The sequence below is a fragment of the Lactuca serriola genome, chromosome 3, assembly GCF_051521515.1.
Source record: "Lactuca serriola cultivar US96UC23 chromosome 3, Lser_US96UC23_V15, whole genome shotgun sequence".
In the NCBI taxonomy this organism is placed as follows: Eukaryota; Viridiplantae; Streptophyta; class Magnoliopsida; order Asterales; family Asteraceae; genus Lactuca; species Lactuca serriola.
This window is the reverse complement of record NC_136410.1, coordinates 31,908,773-31,928,801: the sequence shown is the minus strand read 5'-3', so window position 1 is coordinate 31,928,801 and position 20,029 is coordinate 31,908,773. Positions and strand designations below refer to the sequence as shown.

The 20,029-nt window shown below is 36.7% G+C and overlaps 1 protein-coding gene across 3 annotated transcripts; it reads right to left on the bottom strand.

Annotated features, from left to right (window-relative positions):
* Positions 1-2,313: 2,313 nt before the first annotated feature.
* On the bottom strand, positions 2,314-9,685 carry LOC145091796 (putative polyamine transporter At1g31830). 3 transcript variants are annotated; one of them, XM_079029597.1, is made up of 3 exons: positions 4,330-4,479; positions 4,021-4,060; positions 2,314-3,919 (listed from the first exon to the last, which is right to left on the bottom strand). In XM_079029597.1, the coding sequence occupies exons 1-3, from the start codon at positions 4,353-4,355 to the stop codon at positions 2,453-2,455; spliced, it is 1,533 nt and encodes a 510-aa protein (XP_078885723.1). In that variant the 5' UTR covers positions 4,356-4,479; the 3' UTR covers positions 2,314-2,452. The 3 variants fall into 3 exon arrangements, with proteins under 3 accessions (XP_078885723.1, XP_078885722.1, XP_078885724.1); XM_079029596.1 differs by lacking the exons at positions 4,021-4,060; positions 4,330-4,479 and adding an exon at positions 9,154-9,685; XM_079029598.1 differs by lacking the exon at positions 4,021-4,060 and having other exon boundaries at positions 4,330-4,484.
* Positions 9,686-20,029: the final 10,344 nt, after the last annotated feature.

The following is a 20,029-nucleotide window of genomic DNA, read 5'->3' as shown; positions in this document are numbered from 1 at the left end:
ATGTAAAAATCAGAAAGCACAGGAACCATGTTTGTACTCCACCATAAGAGTATCATCCTAAATTTGATGTGATTTTTGTTGATTTGGATCCAAGTGATGCTAAAAATGGGTTTAGTACTCAACCACCAGAATTTGTTAAGAAACATGTTTTCTGAAAGTTTGAGATCACCTCTTGATGATCATGATGTTCTTATTTTCCATGTTGGTCCTTTAAATCAAGTGATTTATACAACATTGGTGGAAGAACTTAAGGATGTTTTTCACAAGGTTTATGTAATTGATGTTGAGAATCAAGATAATTTTGTTGTTATGGCTAATATATCTCTAACTTGCTCCAATGATAATGATAATGCTTTCTTGAAGAAGCTGAAATTTGTGACTCCAGGGACTAAGGGACTAATATGGATTCCATAGTGGAATTGTGAAGCATTTTGTATGAAAAGTTTATAATAACAACACTGGAATGAGAATTGCATCAATTTTGGAAATGTAAATATTTGTTTTGTTTCCATTAGAATAGCAAAATAGATTGAGGTATAGTTCTTGCAGACTTGATGGGAACCATTTAAGTCATTAAATGTTAGATACATTGTAATCAAGAACAAGATTTCAATAAAAATTGTCCCACTTTTGTCTATTGTGTTTAATATATTTGTGTTTAATTGTCCAAAAAATACTACATGTTTAGAATGCATTCAAGAATCTTGGTAATTTTCATTTTCTTATTGCAATCTCTTCTAATGTAGATTTTGTGCTAAATTTGACACAATTTTTAACCTATTATAGCAATGTTTTTTGGAATTCGACAGTCATGTGCAAAAGAAAAGAACTTATCGTCTATTACTCTTATTAAGTCGGTTAATTTTCTTTGGAGATGGAAGGTTATTTAACTTTCAAATGTGTATCCATTACACCATGTGACCCGTTGTAAGAGGTTTTGCATATTACATTAAATTTTATTAGAGAACCACTATTCTTTTGTGAATTTAGTACCAACTTTTTTAAAATAAGTTTTTTATATTTATTTATATTGTTTTTTACAGAATTGTCTTAATATATATACAAAAAATATATATTTATTTACAAAATTGTCTTAATTTCCCTATTAATTTTTCTTACAACTCCGTTTCTACATGACTTTCTACAACTTTATTTTTACATATTTTACATGTTTTTAAATTACATTGTTTTACCAATTTTACATGTTTTTATATTGTTTTTTATGAAGTAGAAAGAGATTGTAAAAGCCTAAGTGTGTAAAAATGAAGTTGTAAACAAAGTCTAACAACGAAGTTGTAAAAAAAAAAGTAGAAAGAACATTTTTATGAAGTTTGGAATTTTGTTAGAAAATGTTGGGTCTAAATTTGCAAAAAAAAAAAAAAAGAGTTTTTTCTCGAGTCAAACAAACTTTTATGTAAAAGGCAGAAATATGGTTTTTATATATCTTTTAGAAAAATTTACTTCTGTCAAATTTTAAAAACTTAAGACTAATAAAACATTATAATAATAATAATAATAATAATAATAATAATAATAATAATAATAATAATAAAAGCTTTATATATGGTATTTATACGATGAGAAACACATTTCTTTTCGATTGTAAGAACTTGATATGGATAATTGATAATAAACTATATATTATAAGTCAAAAGAAAACTTTGTGCTTTAAAATTAATAAATTTAATTTGAACTTTGTGTTTTAAATATAATAAATTTAATTTGACACCTACGTATGTTTGCGTCTTTATTGATTATAATAGCATCAAGCCTCTCTTGTGATATAATAAGACTCTAGTTTTTTGTTGATACTTTACCAAAACCGAACATAAAAGAAAAGAAATTAAAGTATGATGTTACCGGTTGCTATTTTTTCTATTATTTATAGATAAACTATTGTATGAATAAATTACGTCTAAAGTGTAGGCAATAATCTGATTAGTCTACTTGATCCTTGGTTGCAGGCAAAACCTAGAATTGATTTGAATTTCGGCAGAGTAGTTGATTATTTTCAAAGAATGGAAAATTTTTATATATTACTAATATGAGAACAAATGAAGGAAAGTTTTTATATATTACTAATATGAGAACAAATGAAAGAAAGATGCTACAGATGAAAGTAATTAAAATCAATCTGTTGTTTTAACATTTGTCGATCTGTGTCCACCGGACGAGTATATCACTTTACTACTTGTATACGGTTTGTGGAAAAATCATCTAACATCATTTAATGCCAAGTTAAAAGAAAATGCTTGAAGCATGACCAAAAATCAAACTAGTAACCAATTCCTGTAAAGACAGTTTCCAAACATGTTGAAAACAATGATACTATATATTAAAATAAAAAAGCATTTCCAATAACAAAAAGTAACCGGAAACCGCCAACGACAACCTACTATCACACACATTACACACAACCCACACCCAAATCAACCAACCGATGGCAGTCGACCTAATAAACCAAAGATTCACTATTCTCATGAGCATTATACAGCTCCGGTAAATCAGCACTTGTCGAAAACTTCACCCATCTTTTCCTTTCAACATACTTCAAAAACGGCTGCAACCCAAGCCCAATAACAATAGCAATCATACTAACAACCAAAACCTTAATCGAAGAAAGCGCCAACACAACACAAATCAATATCGTCGGTGGAACACACAAAAGCACCGACCCAATTGTCCCCACCGGAATCTTATACGGCCTAGACGCCGCCGGATACTTCATCCTCAACCTCACAAAAGCAATGAACTCCAGAATCATCCCAAAACAGTATAAAAAGTTTTCAGCCGCCACAATTTCTTGAAAGCTCAGCCATGAAAGTAAGATCACACCGGAAGCCGAGAACAAGATCCCGATCGATGGTGTCCCATATCGGGATCTTTTCGCGAAAAATTCCGGAAGCATCCCGCGTTCCGCCATACCAAGAAGTTGGAAGGAATCGGAGCTCATTTCTGTGACAAACATTCCCATGTTTGACATGGCGGCACCCGCCTGAATCCACCATCTCAGCCATACGCCGCCAACCATCATGGCCACATCGGAGAAGTATCCGTCGGTCCATTGGTCGCGGTGGAGGGGGACAGCTCCGGTGCTTGTTAAGAGAGGGAGGAAGTAGCCGGAGACAACTAGGATTAAGGCGTAGAACAAGGCTTTTGGGAGGGTTTTCTTTGGGTTGTGTACCTCTCCGGCGAGGGTGCTTATGGAGTCCCAATAATTAAGGTTCCAGAAGAGGGTGTTTAAGTAGAGATTCCAATCGACTACGTGTAAGTCAACAACTAGCCATCTTTCTGGTTCTATTTTGGGAATTGAAATGAAACCCATAATTACGAAAGGAACTAAGGAGAATATACCTAAAAGAACAGCGACCCACCCTACAATTGTTAGACCTCTGAAGTTCATGTATGTAAGAGCGATTGTTAAAGCTAAAACGGCTAAAATTCGAGGGTAACCATCGGCTAAAGCTGGGATGCCGGATTTTAAATAATCAAGAAACAGAACTGGGTACAGGGCGTTGTCTATAACGCCGCTAAGCCATTTCATCCAGCCTTGTTGAAACCCCCAATACGGTCCTAACGCCGATGACACCCAAACGACGTAGCCACCGTCTTCCGGGAACATTGTACCCATTTCAGCGGTTATTAAAGCTTCTGGGACACTCCATATGAATGGGAACACCAAGAACCCTATCAGGGCTAGAAGTGGTCCGGCAGCCCGGACGCTGTCCTCAACGCCAAAAGGTCCGCCGGAAACCTCGTAGAATATGAGGAAAATTAGGGGCAAAATTGAGATTCTTTTGCTGTTGTTGTTGGTAGGAAGACTTGTAGGAGATGGGGATTCGGTAATCCCGATGTATTCTACATCGCTATTATGCCCCATTGCGACAGATGGGTGTCTATTATCCTCGTTCTTCAATTTCTGCATTTAAGTAATCAAAATCAAGACAGTCAGTTGAGTGGAATAACACCAGCTTGGTGATTGTATAAGCAAAAGTACAGAAAATTAAGAAAGTCATTAACCGTGTTCATTCCTATTCCTAACCCCCTTTTCATGCGAAACCTAGAAATTTTACAAAGCGAAATCGTTATAATTTCTTGAATTCACGTTAAATTGAATTTGAAACTAGATCAAGCAATCGATTAATAACTAATAAACATTAGTCTGTTTCCGCAGCAATCATGATTAAGAATTTAGGGTGAAGTAGAGTTACTACTTGAATCAAACATTTGATTCAAAAGGGCTCAACACTATCAACACTTGCAGTTATTGAATCAAAAGTTGCAGAAACGAATCGGAAGAAGGAGTGTGGTAAAGAGTTAAATACGAACCGCGAGATTGAGCGGAATCTGTTCATGATATTGGTGGGGGTCGTGTCGTGGTAGATCGATCTATCTGATGAGAGTTGATTTGCGTGTGGAAGGGGTGAAGGGGTTTGAAAGAGGGATACAGAGGGGGGTGGGCGTGGCTAATGGAAAGAGCACGTGGTGATGAATTAAGGTTAAAGTGGCCACGTTAATCAGTCCAAACTCCACTAGTTCTAGATTTACAGGTAAATTCTAAAAGTTTACTATATTGGTTTATGATCTGTCGTTATCTATACCTTTTCGTTTTTTACGAAATTAGTTATTAATTTTGCAATCTGTTGTAACATCCATTTTAATTTTGGATGATCCAATAAAAAAATATTAAAAACTGAAAAAGCTCATTATATTTCAAAATTTATTATTTGGTGTCAAATTTGTTTATAGTGTCTCACATCAAAATATATCACAAAAAATTTCTTCTTATATTACGAAAAATTGCTCTTTATCTTTTTAAACATTGTGGAATTGCTATACATATATACCACAAAATTCTCTATATTATTGCGAAATTCATTATGAACGTCTTTCCCTTTTTGTGGTATCTTTAAAATTACATAGCAAAAACGGGCTTCTATTACATGAAAATGTGTTAGTGAGAGAGATTTCCAAAAAAATGGGAAAATAATCTAAATATTGAGAGATTTCCAAAATTAAGATGTATTACTGCGAGATTTCAAAAAAAAAAATAAAAAATAAAAATAAAAATAAAAAAAAATCTGAAATTGAAAGTCAATAAGATAGGTTAATTTCAAAATAAATATTAGCCTTTGCAAAATAATGGTTATTTTATATAAGTGAAAATAAGGCTATTTTACCGTAAATCGTAAACCAAATTGACAAGAACTATTTTTTTTTTAATTTTAATTTGCTGTCTTGTAAGATCGAGTATTATGAAACTTAATGGTGTATTTGGCAAAATTAGATAATAGTCGGAAATTTTAAGCCAATAATTAATAGCTAGAAATCAGAAGCTATAACTTTTATTTGTTTATAACTATTTGTCAAAAGTAATAATAAACTTTCGACAAGATTAAAATAACATTAGATATGAAATTTAAAAGCTAAAACCTCTAAAAAAAACTAGCTAAAAAGTTCTTAGATTTAAATTTTTTGTTTAAACTATTTTTTTTTCTTTAATTCAAGTTTTTCTTAAAAAAAATAAGAAAATAAAATAAACTTCTAAAAACTCATTCTCGAACCAACCTAAGTTGTTGAGTTATAAGTTAAAGAGTTGTATAAGATATGCAAGTCAAATACTAAATTTTAACCAATAAACTTATAAACTTCAAATATGTTTCTTTTTCACGTGAAACATTGAAAATAACAAAGAGGTTTCTGTTGTGCACAAATGAAATCTATCAAGATACTAATGTAGGAATATTCATTAGTTGAGTCTCCTTTTATATAATTATTTTTCTTAACAATATACTTTTACATATAATGGGACAATATAATATGAAGCTGTCATAAGTCATTGTTGAGTTGACTAATATATTATGAAAGCAATTTATGGTGATACATCCATGTTTGATTATAATAGGTTGAATTTAGATCGTGGATCAAAAATAGTCAAATAATTTAGTAACATAAATACTAATATAATCAAACAAGAAACACATTGATATGTTTAGTCCATACTAAAACATTCTTCCTCGTTAGCATGAAAATTAGGAAGTATTATTCGTTCATCCACAGATCAGTATATTCGTATTAAATCTTAAACATACGTTTTTATTTACTATAAATTAATACTAACTTTTCTCCTCCAATAGCTTTGTTTTGCAAATAATGTTATATTTTATAGAGAAATTAAATTACTTCCTACCTTTTATGCCTACAATTATTCCTACCTACTAAAATTATGACAAATCATCATTCAATTTAATTCTAATTGATATATTCCTAATATAGTCTTAATGAGTTAGTTAAAAAAAATATGGAATGATAACACTTGTCATAATTTTATTGGGTAGGAACATTTGTAGGCATAAAAAATAGAAAGCAATTTAATTTCTCTATTTTATATTATATGCAACAACATGTATATTTCAGCTAGTTGCCGATCAATATTAACGGTTACATAATTTTTGAAGGTAAAAAACTAAAATCTGCTATATATTCTATTTGCTTGACATTTATGTTAATTGTTTGATTTATTCAAATCAACTTAAAGGTTGTAAATCCAAATCATAGATTTATATATTGTCAAGTGAATTGAAGATTACACAATAGATATTTTTTCCATTAAGGTAAAGAAGACAAGAAGATTTCTGAAATCAATTAGTAGCATTGCTTGAACGACCAGTTGATCACTTTTTGAACATGTATTTCAATTTTATGTCTAGATTACACGAAATACAGATTATACAGATTATAAGGATAATTATTTAGAGAATAGTCTTGTTTCAAGACATTGATACGAGACCACTAACTTGGGCTTTAAAGCCTTTTGAATTCTTAAGATTACCAAAGATGAGATCATTCAACATTAAATATTGATTTTATTAAAGGATGTTGATTTTAAGATAATTATCAGATAATATTATCGGAAAATAATACTTTCCATAAAATTTTCCTTATGAAAATTAATTTTCAGGTTGGGGCGCTACCTCACAAGCAAAACATAACACTAAAATAATTAACATTTTCTATTTTCAAAACAAACAATCCGAATAAATTAATGAAAAAAAAAAGGTAGTTTCATTTAAGATTTGTATAAAGGGAATGTCTCAAAAAAAAAAGCCCCTATTATGTTAAATCGACTTTGTTTCCATTTCTTAAAATAGGGAAAAGAACAAATTAATAGGCACGCATTATAAAACAAACACACTTTAACATATGTCACGATTATGTTTTTCTTTTCATTACCAACCACATAACAAAGATATATGGTATATTTAAGATAATAAGATAATGAAAAAACAACATGACTTGTAAACCATATCAATTGTTATTTAATAAGTCCATTAAAATTTAATAAAAAGTATATGAATAAGAAGAAAATGTAAGGAAATACCTAAATAAAAAATTATTAACTACATATGTTGAAAAAATAAATAAATATAAACACTAATAATCACGGGTACTTTAATCAAATAAAGTCATCATAGATTTTCAAAAAAGGATTTTGCTTTGGGAAGTATGAATGTCCTCACTTTTTGATTTCTTAAAAGTTAATGTCGAATTAGTCCATAAAAAAATACGAAGGAAATAGAAAGAAGAAGGGCAACAAGGGGACCAAATGAGTGGTTTTCACTTTACAACTCAAAAACGGTGAGCTATGTGCATTCAAAGAGATTTATCTATTTCAAATTTAAAATAAATCATGTTACTCCTATACAAATTCAATATGTATTTTATAATTATAAATAATGTATGGTTTTAGAAACATTATCCGAGAAGAAGAAAACAAATATGAAACAAGAAAAATACTGAATTTCAAGAAAGGAAAAAAAAACACCAAATGTTAAGTGGAAAACCACTTTAAAATATCATCATACCAAATAAGCATACGAAAAAAGGTTATATCATTCAAAAGTTAATGAACAATATTGTATTCTTTTTGTATTCTTTTGCGATGAATTAATCAACTTAGATTCATGTTTATGTTGATAATGAGCATGAATCTGAGCTCATCATCAATCGAATCTGCACATATTCTGGAACCCGATACTACACTAGGGTCAAACTTGTATTCAAATGTTCCTTAACTACTTTCTCATATCATACCTTAATATGATATTAAGATTTTTAGTCATACGCTTCATACATACTGTTTCTTACATGAATTGGGTAAAACATATTTTAACAAAAAAGAAAAATGTCAACAATCAACGCACGGAGAATAACTCCTTAAAATAATAACAATAATAATAATAAAAATAACCATGTTGATAAAGTGTTTTACCTTTTAATAATATTCTAACAACAACCCACCGATAAAAATTAAAAAAAAGTAAAGTTTATGCAGTTGCACGCTTAAGCAACAATTTGACCTTATCACCATATAATATCATATCATGACTCTCAAGTAGCCCCCCACAAGTCCATTTTGGTCGGGCCTATTACATTCTTCATGTAAAATAATATTTATATATTCACTAACCACATTTAAATTACCATTTTTATCATCCAATAAAATTTTAGTATCCGAAATACAAAATTTTTAAGTTATCATATCAAATACTCAATTTCTTGATAATTATATTGGATTTATAATAGTTCCACATCCCATGTATCAATAATTAATGGTTAATAACTTGACGCATTAGTAATTAAGGGTTAATAACTAATATCTTGTTTGTGTAAAAAAATTTCACGTTTTTACGAAAATATGAAACACATTTAAAGATTATTATGTAATTTAATTAATAAAAAAAAAGTCTACTTCACTGTAAATTAATGAAACATAATAATTTTATGATACAAATAAGTCATTAATCTTACAATTAAATGCTTAATGCATTTGCTTGCGAAGCAGATTTGTTTGAACAGTATGAACAATAAAGTTGTGAAAATCGTTTTTTAATTGATTGCAATCATAAAAAGCCCACATACGAGCATGCTTATTTCACTTTAAGGTTCCAAAAATCTAATCATTCCATGTCCCATTAATTCTATAGCACAAGTTCACGTTTAATGATAAATAAAAAAAGAAATTCACCCAAATCTAAATGCATTTAATGTTTAATAAATATTTGACCCCTAACTTCCAAACAATCAAAATCAAGCCACGCATATCAAGAAACAAATAAAATAATAATTAATAAGCAAAAATAAATGAATTACCTCATCACCGTCGACATTGACCTTGTTGGTGCCTTCAACGGAGCTTTTGGCAGATAATTCAGGCGTCGAAGCTTTAAGCGTCCCTCCATCGGCAACTGTAACTTTGTTGGTGAAATCGACGGAAGTTTTTGCCGGGAAAATCGACGGAGGTGTAGGATCGGCTGGGGAAAGAGTCGGAGGTGCTTCTGTGCTCCGTTTTGATGGTGTTGTTAATATAGCGGTTGTTGGCGCCATATCAGAGCATTAAACAAAGGACACAAAAAGTTTCGATTCGGTTTCGTTAGTGGAAATCTGATGCAGTGAGAGAGAGGATTTGATTTGGTAGTACAGCAGTGTCGTGTAGTGATGCACTGAGAACGATGGCAATTGGCAAGGTAAGCATTAAGAAATGGGAAGAAGGGATTTGGTTGATGATGGTCCACACTCCACACTATGGTATTAGGAGAGGGTTGGGGGAATCGGCATATGTGATTGGGATTTTGCGAAGGGTTTTCAGGTTTTTTTATAGGAATTTTCTATTATGAATTTATGATGTTATCTTTGGGTCAAAGACGTCAATTGAAGTTGAGCATAGGTGGCACAAAAGATATCAGCTTTTAAGATGACCATTGTTTATCCCTCACCGATAAAACAAAAGCATTTATAATACATTGAATTTGATAAGGCTTCATTAGTATATATAGCTTTTTTCTTATAACGTATTAAATTTTATAAACTTTCATTAAATATTTTAAAAGTTAATGTTCATCAATTAATTTTTTTCTAGTTGAAAAGTTCGGTTGGCATTATCTGGGTGTGGGGGGCTTCTTTCCCTTTCAACTATTTAGGGGTACCAGTGTTGTTCTTCCTCTTTGAAGTTGAGGGTTCCTGTCGTGGACATATGTGAATTTAAGTTGTAGTTTAGCAGTAGATTAAATTTGCCGTTTAAAAAAACGGTGGAGCAAATATGAATCTAAAGAAAAATTGGAAACTTATTATCGAGAGAGTCCAAGCCAAGCTTTCCAATTGGAAGGCAAAAACGTTCTCTTTTGGCGGCCGTCTAACTTTAGTAACATCTGTTATTGGAAGTCTTCCTTTATACTTTTTGTCGTTGTTTAAAGCTCCTATTTGCGTTATTGAGTTCCTTGAAAATATTAGAAGGAGATTTTTATGGAGGTAGCAATGAAAAGAAAAAAAAAATCAGTTGGGTTGAATGGCCAACTATACTCGCATCAAAGGAAGATGGGGGTTTAGGTATCGAGTCGCTTAGAGGACTTAATTTGGCTCTTTTAGCCAAGTGGATTTGGAGATTAAAGACGAAAAAAGATAAACTTTGGTGCAGAATTATCAGGGGGATTCACAATTTGGACCTTAAACCTATGTCGAAGTTGGAAAAAAAATCTCTTCCCAATCCTTGGGGGAGTATTGTGAAGATAAAAGATGACATTGGCAATATAGGTTTGGATTTTGAATCGCTTTTCTACTCTGAAATCGATACATGTTCTGATACTCTCTTTTGGCATCGCCATTAGGTTGGCTCTGATGCACTCTCGAATATGTTCCCTTTCTTGTCCAATCTCGAAAAGCATAAGTCTGCCTTCGTCTTTGAACGTTTCAGTTCAACTGGTTTTATCGGGACCTGGAAAAAACTACCAAATTGCTCTCTTGAACTTTCAGAATTATCTCGGCTACATACGTTGATGGATTTAATTCGAAATTCTTCTACAAATCCTGATAAGTTAAAATTAACCACTTTTTTCATGGTGTGTTTTATGTCGATTGTTTAAGGAGATTATTTGCAGTGTCGGCCCAAGCCCAGGGCGAGCTGGGCCACGACCCGGGGCAACAATTTCTAGTGGGGCATCAGTTTTTCAAAGCCTCTTATAGTTAGTATTGTATATTTGGGTCATATTAAGAAAGCTAGTAGTCCAGTAAAGATGCATTACCTTCTAAACGTCAAGGGAAGCCGATTCTTGCTTCTTGGAGACATAATTAGCGGCAACTACAATCAATTTCGTATGGTGAATGGTGACTCTTCGACCGCCTAATAATTGAAGATGAAGAACACGAGGCGTCCCTTCTAGAGAATGGAGATGGACGATTATAATTTAAAATTAAGATTTATCCTCCATAGTTGCATCGATCGATTACTGTCTCATCCGCTTCACTGCTTCCGCGCTTCTCTTGCCCTCTCTCTCGATCACTTCTCCTATATTCTTCTTTATTTCTAAATCCTATATTCTACTTCTTTCTTTCTATTGCTCTTAATCTGTTATTTTATTGTGTTAAAGACTTAAAGTGAAGATTCAAAGGTACGATACCGACAAGCCGTGATTGAATTAATTCGTCCTCCTAAGGTCCTAAATCCTAATCCAGTAAGTTTTTCTAGTATTTCAAATTTATTTATGTGCTGCGTTTTGAACTTCATAATCCTATATTCCCCTAATTCTTATTAGATGTGTTTTTATTGAATGCTTTTTGAGTGATTTATGTCCTTTTGGAGTTCAAGCAGCCAACAACTAAGTGATTTATTCCCTTTCTCGACTTCCAACAGCCAAGTAGTAAGTTTTTCGATTCCTAACTCTAGTATTCTATTAGATGCCTTTTAAATGAATGCTTATTGTTAGTTTTCATCCACAGATTGTTTTCTATGACTTGAAATAGTATGGTCTGAACTTTTGTGAAACCTTTCCAAAATTATGCAATCTTTTTTTAATTTACATCATTAGATATTAATGTTTCTAACGAAGCAATGTAAGTAAACACGCTTCCTATAAATTTATAAGTTTATTGTAGTGTGAAGAAATGGTTGAAGTAAACAAGGCAAGACTATTGGATCATGAATCTCTTTTGAAGAAACAAAAGAGAATAAAGAATATTCTTTAGCAAAGAAGCACGAGAATGAACTCTCAAGTAAGGAAAATGTTGCTAACAGGAAACATGAAGTTGATAACCAAAGAAGTCAAATAGTACACCAAAGAATATGAGGACCAAATGTAGTTAATGAGTCATATTTACTACCTCTTTATATAATGTTCATATTTAATAAGCTATGTATACATGGATTTGATTTTAAATTCGGTAACTAAGCTAATTCAGTTAAAACGTGAAGCAAGAATGGATGGAAAATTCAATTTAAACCTATAACTAATGATGTTGTTCATCCTTCCTATTCGTGGGTCGGTGCTTATATTACCAATAAATTAGCAATCTTGAGTATTGTATTTTGTTTTTTATTATTAACAATGATATAGTAATTAATGTAATTGCTTCAACAAATATACAATTGCTAAGTTGATTTTTGCTAACTTTTTACATGTATTGATCTGAGTTTTAGTTAATTGATGAAATTTAAAGCACGTTTGTTTTATAAAATTTTGTAATATGTGTTGTGTGTTGGGTGACACGAACAAATGGGCATTATTATTAGACTCGCCCAGGGCAACATGGACCAATGGACCGACCCTGATTATTTGATTCAAAATTTACTAGATCCTCGGACAATCCACTCATATGGATTACAATGGTTCTGATAAAAGTGATTACCTTCATATGGAGGGCTTGCATAGACCGTATACCCACTGCCTTAGCCCTTAGTTCCAAAGGTGTACACATCGCTTCCCCTTCCTGCTGTAACATCTCGGGTTTTCAGGTATTTTCAAATCCTTCCTTTGGCAATCAAATATGTCATTTTGGTCCTTGAAATTGGTTGGAATTGGCCCTAAGAAGCCCTAATGACAAATTGGTAGATTCTTGGAGCTTGAGTTGTATGTTGGGCGTACATGTGGGTACGCGAAGCGTACTATGGCGCACCCTAGTACGCTGGGCGTACGTGTGTCCAGGTGAAAACCCTAACTTTTAGGGTTTGTGGAGTATTTAAGCATCATTTTGGACCCTTTACACCTCATCTTTTCATCTTCCAAATTTTGGAATCATTTTTGGTAAACCCTAACTTCTCTAGTGTGTGTGTGTGTGAAGTAAGAGTGTGTTTCTTGTGTGGTTGAAGAAGAAGAAGTTGCATCAAGGTAATTGGAGAGTGAAACAAGTTAGTAGATCTTGGATCATCACTTCATAAAGAAGCTCCAGAAGGTAAAAAGCTTCTACCTTTATGCTTGGATTGTTTAGATCTTGTTTTGGTAGCTTTTTGGTGTTCTTCTTGTCCAAAAAGTCCCAATATTGTGCATGCTTTGTTTTAGACGTGTTGGGTTGTCCTTTCGGACCCTAGGATGGGTCCTAAGGCATAAAAATGAGGTCCCTTTAACTAGTTTGGTTCCTTGTTCTTTGTAGGAGCTCTTAATGGATTAAGACCATGTAATAAGGCCTTTTTGGACAACCAAATTCTTAAAGTTTGACACTTTATGGTTCTAGAGTACTTTTGAGTCATGGATCTGAAGTTTAAGCTTAGGTGCTTAATCCATTAAGCACTTATAAGGATTTTAAGACCTGAGAGGTTACGCCCCGTGTAAGGTGATGTACGCCCTGCATAGTGAGTCAACCACCCCGATGGTGGTCAATGCGAGGCGGAGTACACCCAACGTACCGAAGGGTTACACCCCGCATACACCTCCTGTTTAGACTTCGGACTTTGGGCTTCGGGTTTTGGGCCACCTTTTTTGGCTTAAATGTTTAGGCCCTCTTTAGACTTCTAGGTATGAGTGTTTTGGGCTGATTTGAGAGTTGGACCTTTGTAACACCCCGACTCCCAGAAACTTGAAGATTACCTTGATCATTTTCTTGTTAGATCTCTTCATTCAAGAGTTTAGGGTCATTTCTAGCTTGTTATTGAGGCATTTCTGGTATTGAGCACATTTTGAAGTGAGGAGTTCAGATCTGGACACCTTTAGGCCCTCGTGGACCTAAAGACTCAAGCTTTATGAAGCTTTGGCCCTTCTCCATGCCCTAAACCTCTTCCTAAGATTAGTTTTGAGTGTTTTAGCTTCTCGAAGCCTTGCATGCATGTAAAGTTAGCAACTTTACTTGGTAACTACACCCTAGGAGGCTCGATCTACAGTTTGGAGCCTTTGTTTCGCTTAAAAGCGTCTGAATGATAAAAGGACTGAAGAAATCGACGAGTTGCAAAGTTAACTCGACGAGTCGGATGAGGGTTTCCCGTTTTCTGGATTATGCATGAACTCGGTGAGTTAGTTAGATAACTCGACGAGTTGGTTAGGGGGTTTTCCCAATATTTTGGATGTTGCATGGACTCGGCGAGTTGACTCGGGTTTTTGCGATTTTCTGAGTTATGAAGGAACTCGACGAGTATGTAAGCTGCACTTGACAAGTTGGGTCAACATGGACTGTTGACCTTGACCGTTGACTTTGACTTTGACCAAGGGTTGACCTGTTTGACTTGTGGGGGTATTTTGGTAATTTGGAGTGTATGGGACTTGATCAATGGTGGTTGTAGGTGTTTGAGTTTGAGAGGCGTGTGTCGGGAGTTTGATCTTCTCAGTTCAGTTCGACATTGAGAGCCAAGTTCTTCTCACTATATCAACAAGGTCGAAGGCACCAATGCCAGCCCTTCTTTTGGATTGTTATCTTGGTTATCGTATGATGATATGCTTATTGACCTGTTAGGTCGGTATCCTGGTATATATGATGATGCTATGTTTAGTGACATGTTAGGTCGCTCTCATGATATATAGGATGATGCTATGATTAGTGATTTGTTAGATCGATTGACTGTTTATACATGCTAGCATTGTTATCTATGTGATGATTGTATGCTTGGGGGTGGGTTGAGGTGGACCTACTTTGTGTTGTAGGCCAACATTCCCAGGGCGGCCCGGATAAACTGCAGGCCCAATGGGGCATACCAATCAAGCTGAAGGCCCGGAGAACGGTTCAGACAGGCTGAAGGCCCGGTAGGGCAGACCAGACATGCCGAAGGTTCTAAGAGTGGACTAGACAGACTGAAGGCCCGGTGAGGGTAGTCCAGTCATACTGTAGACTCTATATGCATGTTGTTTGTTATGATATGGTTATGGTTTGTATGTCATTGTTATTTTAGGGGAACTCACTAAGCTTCAGGCTTACAGTTTTGGATTTTATTCCAGGTACTTCGGATGATCACGAGAAGGCGAAGGCTTGATCGTGCATCTCCTCGCATTCTATGATTTTGATTTTTAAGATACTCTGATATGAAACTATTTTGACAACATTTTGTAATAAATAATGGTTTTTGGATGTTTGAAAAAGTTTTAAATTTTCAAGAATTTTATGGATGTTACAAGTTGGTATCAAAGCCTTAGTTTGAGTGAATTGGAGGAACACTCGTGTGAATCCAGTCTCAAACTAAGGAAAAGGTTTTCAAAATGATTTTCAAATGCTTTTCAAAATACTAAAGGAGGATGTAGAGTGTACGATCAGCCGGAGCCAGTAAGTAGACCCCAAAATACCATACGTATATTTGATATTGTGATATTTTAGAACAACATGCTAGTGATAGGCTAAGGATCTTCAAGAATTGCATGATAGAATTGTCTGATTATATGATGCCTGATAGCCTAGGGTTTTCTTTATATGAAATTGACATCATTATTGTAGTTGCTTAGTGTATGCATCATAGTTGTACATAATTAGGATCTTATAGCCTGAGAATGTTTGGTTTGACCTTATTTCTTATTCTTGTTTGATGATGAGCTTAGGGTAGGATCAGATATTCGAATGTATATAGGGTCCAGCGTTATGTATGGCTAGCATACACGAGTGTTGCGAGGTTGGTGGAAGTTTCATAGGTGAGTTGTGCGGGGTCAGTCGGCCAGTTATGAGATATTTAGCCTTCCTCTAGGAGTGAGGATTGAGAGCTCGCCATACATATGTATATTTCTAGGGCGTTGTGATGATACTTGAGAAAAATATGGGTAAGTGTGGAAGGTAGTATGGGCCCGTACTGCTGCAAGCACGTGACCTATACGCGTAGCAAGGAAGTCACAACCCCTAGGGCTTTGTTGGGAGTTGGTTCCCCGATTATTATATGGAATTTATGATATTTTCCTAGTATATTTTCAGCATGGTGGTTATGAGGCGTTTTGTGACCGGTTCCAAATCGGGATCAGGAGATGGCGGTCAGGATGGACCAGCAGTGTCCGAGGCCAGTAGTCAGATGAGGTAGGATGAGTTGGACGCCAGGATTCGAGAGATCATGCATGATGAGGTTGCTACACTATTTCGTGCACAGTTGTCAGAGATGTTTGGGTTTATAAAGACTGCTATGGTGGAGTATTTTGATGAGCGCTATGCATCCCTTGCTAAGATGGTTGTCGTCGCAGCCGCTGGTAGTGGGACTAGTCGGGCTTTTCAGTACCAGGACTTCGATAACACAAAGCCCCCGAATTTTTATGGGATTCAGTACCCGATCATATCCATGAGTTGGTTGTCTGAGGTAGAGGGATGTTTCTTCACATGCTCATGTCCTGCTGACCAGAAGGTCAAGTGTACTCTGAACCTGCTGAGGTCCGGAGCAAAGGACTGGTGGAAGTTGATGACAGGGTCGTATACTAATGATCAGAGAGTTGCGATTACATGGATCAGTTCAGGGAGATGTTTCGTGCTCACTACATTCCATGGGTTGAGCGTGAGCGGCTGACACATGAGTTTTTGGATTTGAGACAGGGTGTGGAGTCGGTGCGGAGATCACCCGTAGTTTTACCGAGAGGGCGATGTTTTGCCCGAAGTTTGCTTCTGAGCAGGTTCAGATGACACGTTATCTGAGCATGCTCAAGATCGACATCCGACAGTTTGTTGCCACCCAGCGTTGTGATATATTGTTGGAGTTATAGGAGGCCGCTAGTCGTCGTGAGCTTGAGATTGAGTTACAATTGTGTGAGAAGAAGCAGGCCCCGACGCAGTTACAGCCTGCACCGAAGCGGCCCAAGACCGTTGATTCTAGGTCTGGGGGTCAGCGCGGCCGCACTTGTGGGAAGTGCGGGAAGGGCCATTCAGGAGTTTGTATATCTGGTAGTGCGTGCTGCAAATGCAGCAAGGAGGGCACTTTGTGAGGGATTGCCGCCAGCCAGCCCCGGTTCAGGATATTAGGATCTGCTATCACTGCGATCAGGTTGGTCACGTGAAGACCAACTGTCTATTGCTCGCTGCCAGGTTGGCGCATGCTCCAGCGCCGGCTACACTAAGGATTAAAGACAGGAGTCAGGGTAGAGCAGAGCCTCCGAAGGCTCGGGGACGTGCCTTTCAACTTACAGTCGAGGAGGCTAGGACAGTGCCCGATGTGGTTGTTGGTATGTTTCTATCCCTTATCTTGATGATTATATTTGTTTTATACTTATATGTTTGTACCTATGATTAGGTATATTTTTAGTGAACTTCTTGCCTGCTTTTGTATTATTTGACTCGGGGGCCAAATGGTCGTTTATCTCTCGATCGTTCAGTAGGGAGTTCGGTTTGCCTGTAGGAGAGCTAGAGTGTCCGTTGAGAGTCTCTGTCGCCAACGAACACGGGATTTATGCTTATTCAGTCTATCTAGGTTGCATTTTGGAGATCTTCGGGGTATCCTTTCCGATAGAGTTGATTCCGATTCCCATGGGGGATGTATGTGTGATTATGGGTATGAACTGGTTAAGTCACTTTGATGCCATGATCGACTGCGAGGGTCAGCGGGTGGTAGTTCGAACCCCAAGTAGGGGAGAACTACAGCGAGGGCACCAGATTGGGTTCAGGGTTTTGCTCAGTTGCCAGGGCTCGACAGTATATTCAACATAGGTGTACGAGTTACTTGGTATATGTGTTGGATACGCGGGTCAAGGATCAGGTTTCAATTTTGGATGTTTCGGTTGTCAGAGAGTTCGTTGATGTGTTTCTGGAGGAGTTTCCCGGAGTGCCTCCGAAGAGGCAAGTTGAGTTCAAGATCGACCTAGTGTCAGGTGTGGCCCTTATCGCCAAGGCGTCATACTGATTGACACCACCCGAGATGTATGAGCTATTATCTCAGCTATAGGAGATGCTAGGCAAGCAGTTTATCCGTGTGAGCAGTTCTCCGTGGGGAGCGTCGATTCTCTTCGTCGGGAAGAAGGATGGTTCACACCGGACGTGCATTGATTACCGGGAGTTAAACAAGTTAACGGTGAAGACCGTTATCCACTCCCGATGATAGATGATCTTTTCAATCAGCTGGAGGGAGCATCTTGGTTCTCCAAGATAGACCTGAGGTTTGGATACCATCAGTTCAAGGTTAGGGAGGAGGACATGGAGAAGACCGCGTTCCGGACTCGTTATGGACATTACAAGTTCATGGTGATGTCATTTGGGCTCACCAACACGTCATCGATATTTATGGACTTGATGAATCGGGTATGTAGACCGATGCTGGATCACTTGGTCATCGTGTTTATAGATGACATCTTGGTGTACTCCAAGACCAAAGAGCAGCATAAGGAGCATCTTCGTGAGCTATTGGGAGTTTTGAGGCGAGAACGATTGTATGCAAAGTTCTCGAAGCGCGAGTTTTGGTTATGAGAGGTCCAGTTCCTTGGAATCCTCATTAACCAGAAGGGGATTTTGGTCGACCCAGCCAAGATCGAGGCGGTTATGCAGTGAGAGGTTCCAAAATCTCCCTCGGATATCAAGAGCTTTTTGGGATTTGCAGAGTACTACCGGAGATTCATACAAGATTTCTCCAAGATTGTGGTACCCCTCACTCGTCTGATGAGGAAGGGGGTGGATTTCCGGTGGGGCCCTGAGCAGTAGACTACATTTGAGACTCTGAGGCAACGACTCTACAAGGCGCCACTGTTGACACTCCCGGAGGGAGTTAAGTATTTTTTTGGTTTTTATGATGCATCAATCATCGGATTGGGAGCAGTCCTTATGCAATGAGGATGAGTGATAGTTTATGCTTCACGGCAGCTGAAGTCGCACGAGATGAGATACACCACTCACGATCTGGAGTTGGGAGCGGTGGTATTCGCCCTCAAGATCTGGATACATTACCTCTATAGGGTCCGTTGTACCATATACACAGACCACAAGAGTCTGAGGTATATTACGGATCAACCGAACCTGAAGATGAGGCTGCGCAGGTGGCTGGACGTAGTCAAGGATTATGACTGTGAGATCCTTTACTTTCTAGGTAAAGCAAATGTGGTGGCAGATTCCCTGAGCTGCAAGTCGGTTGGATCTTCTGTTGAGGTGTCATGTATGAGGATATAGGTGTCATGTATGAGTATATATGTGGATTCTCCACTAGTGGGGTTGATTACGGAGGCTCATGTCTAGGGGGTGCAGGAAGAAATTGGAAGATTGAGAGGATCAGAGGCGAGATCACCTAGTTTTTTCTGGACAGTCGTGGTTTGTTGAATCATTAAGGTCGGGTATGGGTTCCTATGTCTGGTTTTTTCTGGACAGCTGTGGTTTTTTCTGGGGGCCACCAATATTTATCGGGATCTACGGTTGAGCTATTGGTGGCCCTGCGTGAAGAGAGAGAGAGAGAGAGAGAGAGAGAGAGAGAGAGAGAGATCACGTGGTATGTTAAGAGGTGCTTGACCTGCAAGATGGTCAAGGCAGAGCATCAGAGGCCGCATGGCAAGCTGCAACCTCTGGAGGTTCCCATGTGGAAATGGGAGCATATATCGATGGATTTCATCACCAAGTTGTTGAAGATGTCAAAGGGTTTTAATTTTATTTAGGTCATCATGGATCGATTAACCAAGAGTGCTCATTTCTTGGCGATTCGGGAGAGCTCGTCGGCCGATAAGTTGATCGATGTGTATATTCGCGAGATTGTTGCTCGCCATGGGGTCCCGGTCTCCATTGTTTCAGACTGTGATGTTCGGTCCACCTCCCGTTTTTTGGCAGAAAGTTCCATGTGGAACTGTGCACGAGGCTGCATTTCAGCACAACTTATCATCCGTAGACCGACGACTAGAGTGAGCGGACCATTCAG

Excerpts from the sequence above, each read along its gene's own strand:
- LOC145091796 (XM_079029596.1), bottom strand. The coding sequence starts at position 9,387 with ATGGCGCCAACAACCGCTATATTAACAACACCATCAAAACGGAGCACA. Across the intron at positions 3,920-9,153 it reads TCAATGTCGACGGTGATGAG|AAATTGAAGAACGAGGATAA; the intron begins GTAATTCATTTA and ends ACTTAAATGCAG.